The sequence below is a fragment of the Streptopelia decaocto genome, assembly GCF_964273445.1.
Source record: "Streptopelia decaocto genome assembly, chromosome: 6".
NCBI classification, from domain to species: Eukaryota; Metazoa; Chordata; class Aves; order Columbiformes; family Columbidae; genus Streptopelia; species Streptopelia decaocto.
The window spans coordinates 28,567,451-28,573,148 of NC_138660.1; the positions used below are offsets into that span (position 1 = coordinate 28,567,451).

Below are 5,698 nucleotides of genomic sequence, written 5' to 3' on the forward strand. Positions count from 1 at the left end.
CCCCCACGCTGGGGGAGGTGAGGGCGCAGTCACTAACACCCCCACAACGCAAAACCAGCTCGTTCTGCAGACGTACCCGGGCGCAGCTTTTCTTTTCCGCCTATTTTTCCAATCCTTTTTTAATAACTCTGGGCACAGGCAGCATGTTCAAAGCCCGCTCAGAAAGCAGCCAGTTAATTTTAGTTTGCTCGGGCCACCCTGAGCGAGCGGCCTGGGCCCCCCCTTCCCGGCTCTGCCCTGTAGCGCGGGGGGGCGGGGACCCGGGGGGTTGCAGCACTGGGGGGTGGAGGCACCAGAGGGGTGGAGGCCCCGCGGGGGTGGGAGGCCCCGGGGCGGCTCCTCCCGCCCCCGCCCCGCCGGGGATGGGAAAAAGTTCGTCGCAACTTTCCCCCCCCGCCCCAGCCCAGCGCGGGCTCCTCCCCCAAGATCGCCCCGCTCCCTGCGCTGCGATTGGCGGGCTCCTCCCCGCCCGCCCCGCCCCTTGCGCTGCGCTGCGCGGGGATTGGCGGGCGGGCGTGGCGAGGCCCCGCCCCCGGCGCGGTTTGTGAATGGGGCCGACTGGGGGGCGGGGCTCCGCGCCGCGCCCGCGCGTATATGGGTGTTTTTTTTGTGCCGGGGCGGCCGCGGGCTGGGAGCGGAGCGGGAGGGACGGACGGACGGACGGAACCGCACGGCGGTCCCGGACGCACAGCCCGCAGCGGCGCCCTTCGGGAGCGGAGCCCAGCCGAGCCACGGGGAGGATCGCGCCAGTAATTGGATTTTAAAAGTTACTTAAGCCCTGGAGTAAAAGGCACGGCTCAGCCGGGCGCGGTAATAATCCGTTTAGCCGTAACCTAAATCGCCGGAGCCGCGCAGCCGGGCGGCGAGCAGCGCCTCCGCCCCGCCGCGGGACCCTACGGGAGCCGGCCAGAGCCGCCGGGCTCCGCACGCCTCTCCTGCCTCGCCTCTCCTGCCTCGCCGCCGCCTTCTCCGGCAGAGGCAGCTCCGGAAACTTTCGCCGGGGGAGCCGCCGCCGCGCTGCGAGCGCCACCCGCCCGAGCCTGGGAAGAGTCGCGGCGGTCCGGCGGGGGCCGCGCTCCTTGCGGAGCCGCCGCCGCGCCCCCGCCCCGCGGAAGGGGCCCCGCCGATGCCCCTGGGGCGCCGCGCCGCCCGGCTCTGAAGGGCTCCCCGCGGCTGCCCGGGCCCCGGCCATGCGGGCCGGAGCAGGAGGCGGCGGAGCGGCCGCCGGCGGCTGCCCCTGGCTGGGCCTGGCCGCGCTGCTGGCCGCCCTGCTGGGCACCCCGGCCGGAGCCGCGGCGCAGCCGTACCACGGCGAGAAGGGCATCTCCGTGCCGGACCACGGCTTCTGCCAGCCCATCTCCATCCCGCTTTGCACAGATATCGCCTACAACCAGACCATCCTGCCCAACCTGCTGGGCCACACCAACCAGGAGGACGCGGGTCTGGAGGTGCACCAGTTCTACCCGCTGGTCAAGGTGCAGTGCTCGGCCGAGCTCAAGTTCTTCCTGTGCTCCATGTACGCGCCGGTGTGCACGGTGCTGGAGCAGGCCATCCCGCCCTGCCGCTCCCTCTGCGAGCGGGCCCGCCAGGGCTGCGAAGCCCTCATGAACAAGTTCGGCTTCCAGTGGCCAGAGCGGCTCCGCTGCGAGAACTTCCCCGTCCACGGCGCGGGTGAGATCTGCGTGGGGCAGAACACGTCGGACGCCCCTCCGGGGCCCGGCGGCGCGGCGGGCAAGGGGGCCACTGCCCACCCCACGGCCGGCTACCTTCCCGACTTCCTCACCCCGCCGCAGCCCCCCGCCGGCTTCTCCTTCTCCTGCCCCCGGCAGCTCAAGGTGCCCCCGTACTTGGGCTACCGGTTCCTGGGGGAGCGGGACTGCGGGGCCCCCTGCGAGCCGGCCCGGCCCAACGGGCTGATGTACTTCAAGGAGGCGGAGGTGCGATTCGCCCGGCTGTGGGTGGGCGTGTGGTCCGTGCTCTGCTGCGCTTCCACCCTCTTCACCGTGCTCACCTACCTGGTGGACATGCGCCGCTTCAGCTACCCGGAGCGGCCCATCATCTTCCTCTCGGGCTGCTACTTCATGGTGGCGGTAGCCTACGCCGCGGGGTTCTTGCTGGAGGAGCGGGTGGTGTGTCTGGAGCGCTTCTCCGAGGATGGCTACCGCACCGTGGCCCAAGGCACCAAGAAAGAAGGCTGCACCATCCTCTTCATGATCCTCTACTTCTTCGGCATGGCCAGCTCCATCTGGTGGGTCATCCTGTCCCTCACCTGGTTCCTGGCCGCGGGCATGAAGTGGGGCCACGAGGCCATTGAGGCCAACTCCCAGTATTTCCACCTGGCAGCCTGGGCCGTGCCCGCCGTCAAAACCATCACCATCTTGGCCATGGGGCAGGTGGACGGGGACGTGCTCAGCGGGGTGTGTTACGTGGGTATCTACAGCGTGGACTCGCTGCGGGGCTTTGTGCTGGCGCCCTTGTTTGTGTACCTCTTCATCGGCACCTCCTTCTTGCTTGCTGGCTTTGTGTCCTTGTTTCGCATCCGCACCATCATGAAGCACGACGGCACCAAGACGGAGAAACTGGAGAAGCTGATGGTGCGCATCGGTGTCTTTAGTGTCCTCTACACTGTCCCCGCCACCATTGTCCTGGCGTGTTACTTCTACGAGCAGGCGTTCCGTGGCACCTGGGAGAAGACGTGGCTCCTGCAGACATGCAAAACCTACGCTGTGCCCTGTCCCAGCCACTTTGCCCCTATGAGCCCGGACTTCACGGTCTTCATGATCAAGTACCTCATGACCATGATTGTTGGGATCACGACCGGCTTCTGGATCTGGTCTGGCAAAACCCTTCAGTCCTGGCGACGCTTCTACCACAGACTCAGTACGGGCAGCAAAGGCGAGACGGCGGTATGAGCCCCCGGCCCCTCCGCTGCAACACGCTGAGAACGGGGGGCACTGGCTCCCTGAGCAGGGAGGAAGGGAAGCTTTGCCAAACTTTTTCTTCCTCCCAGAGAGCTTGAAAAAGAAAAATATCCTTGCTCAAAGGATCAGACAGTGTCCAGTGGTGCTTCTGCAAAAGAGGCAACTTGGTGGGATCGGAGAGCCCTTCACTCACAAGAAGTCCCCTCACCCGTCTCTCCCGCTACCCCTGTGCAGGAACAAAACCCGGCCCAGCTAAGCCCATCCTGCCTGGCTGTGGCCGAGGTGGGGAAGGCAGCTCTGAGCAGCAGCCGGACCCCGTGCATGGCGGGGTGACCCTGGCTCGGCGGAGCGACCCGTGAGTACCGCAGAGCGGGTCCTGTCCCCCCGCTCTGTCCCCTCGGCTCACCGGGGCCTTTGTACCTCAGCCCTGTACCTGTCTGCGTTGGTTTTAGGGGGAGAATTCTGTTGCTGCTGCTGTAGGGAAGGAGGAGGGAGGTTGCTATTCCACACCCTGAAAAGAAATGACTTCTTGCTTTTCAGCAGAAGGCTTTTCCCCCTTGCCTTTGTTCTAGGAGACAAAGGGGGAAACAAAAGTGTTTTCTATGTAGAAAGGCATAAGCATGGGATCGGTTTTTATGGGCAAACTAACAAAAAGAAGTCCTTGAGGTTCACCGTTGGATGTGAGGAGCTCGCAGAAATAAACATTCCTTTTATGAGAAAAGGAGAAGGCAGGATGTTTCCCCACCGTTCCGTACGGGTCGCTTTTCTAAGCTGAAGGAAACACAAGACTTGGAGGGCAAGAGCCGAGAGCACCTGCCAAAACAAGAGCCATTAAAATCTGTAACGATATGATTTATTTTTCCCCATAAACGTGCTTTGTGCCCCGCTTTGCAGTGCGCTGGCTGCAGGTGAGGACAGGAGTAACGTTGGGCTCACCATGGCCCCTTTGTCCCTTCCCGGGGCAAGAGGGGCCAGGGTTTGGGGTTCAAACCAGCAGGAGCCCCCTCGCTGCAGCTCAACCAGAGCTGAGGAACATCCCACTGAGCACGTCTGGCAGGGACGGTCCAAAATTCCATCATCAAACGCATCGTTTTCTTTTTAAAATGTGACGGATTTTTCTATTCTGAAATTTTTATGTTGACTTGTTCTTTTTTTTTTTTTTTGCATACTACTTTATATTCACTGAAGGCTTGTTTTTATAAGTGTACGTGTGTGTGATTTCAGCCTCGCAGGGCTTGGGGGTTTTGTCTTTTCATAATGTGCACGTGGAACAAAAAAATAAAAACCCACAAACATGTAAGACAAGTGCAGTATGTATATTTTGTAAATCTTGTTTTTTGTAAGAAAATATGTATTTATGTTTTTACTTGATTGGTTTGAAGGTCTGTATGAGGCCCTGCTTCATCCCATGCACAGATCACTAAATAAATAATTTTTAATACAAGGGCTCCCATGACGTTCTTTCAGCCACTGGGGAGGTTATAGAAAGGGGGGCAGGAGGTGGATGAGGCTTTTGGGTGAATACGCTGTGAGAGTACTGAGCAGAGCCTGGCCTTTCTGAGCCCGCTCCAGCCCTTTGCCCTCGCTTGGGCCAAGAACGAGCTGATAAACCGGTTTCCTTATCTGGAAAGCAGGGATAATGTCTGTTCCCATTCCACAGGGGCTGGGAATTAAACCCTTGCTCTGGCAAGGAAGCACTAGCTCCTTCTCAATGTCTTCAACTGCCTGTTTTCTCCCCCAGCACCTTTCCTGTCTCCGGTTTTGTTCAGGTGAATTTCACTTTAATCTTAATAACTAGCCTGCAGCCTACATTCTTTCTTATCACAGTCATCCGAAAGCTGATAGCTCCAACGGAATGCTCTAGTTTGTTGCATTATTTTACGCTGAAATGAGTGTTTAGAGCTCAAGCTGTGTTGCTACAATCAGAATTTTGCACCTGTGAAATGGGGACAGTTTCCAGCTTGTCTCCTCAGCCCGTTCCCTGGGTTCATCACCCTTTTCCTCCTTAAACTACGGCTACACTGAAACCTAAGGGACAGGCTCATATCTGAAAGGGAATATCTCTGTTTCCACCAGAAACCACTAACTCTGAATGCTTTTATTCCAGTATTTCCCATTAGGTACTTCTGGGTTTAAAGGCACGTAATGCAAAATGATCCAAATCCTGGGATTTAAGTTGATTTTTAAAATTTGAGATTCTATGTGAAATTTGATGCTGGTGTAAAGTAGAAGCAATTGGTGCTCACTTTTAAGCAGCTGTGACTCGCATCAAGACCCAATTTGCTCCCAGTGGAAACAATTTGGAGAATTTCAAGTAGTGATAGTGTCCGGCCTTCCGGAATAAAAATCTTTCATCCCCATTCTGATAACAAAGTCGTGGTTACTTTCAGAATGGAGTACAAGTCTAAAAATTCTCTTTGTGAAGCTGTCTGGAAAAAATAACCCTTCACCAGCCTTTTCTAATTGCTGCAAAAACGTTATTTCTTTGACTGATGTTTAAGCCCGCTCTCAGTTAACGTTTTTTCAGGTTTAAGACACGCTTCCTACCCTTCCCCTTTGGCTCTGTGTGGGGGTTTTGGTTCACAAGACCTTGGCAAGTAATAGTTGTTGAGCAATATCCTTGGAAGTTTATACCATATACTACATTTTTCACGAAAACTATATTAACAAACACTGGTTCTTAAGTTTCAGAGACGTTTGTGTTACATTCTAGAAGAAAGTATTATTTCAGGCAAGTTAAACACCAGGTGTTAACAGTTCTGGAGCTCAGGAATAGC

At 57.6% G+C, this 5,698-nt stretch overlaps 1 protein-coding gene across 1 annotated transcript; it reads left to right on the forward strand.

Annotated features, from left to right (window-relative positions):
- The first annotated feature begins 1,048 nt into the window (after positions 1-1,048).
- Positions 1,049-4,221, forward strand: FZD7 (frizzled class receptor 7). The gene has a single exon (XM_082055487.1). It carries the CDS (start codon positions 1,191-1,193, stop codon positions 2,910-2,912), a length of 1,722 nt encoding a protein of 573 aa, XP_081911613.1. The 5' UTR covers positions 1,049-1,190; the 3' UTR covers positions 2,913-4,221.
- The last annotated feature ends 1,477 nt before the right edge of the window (positions 4,222-5,698 follow it).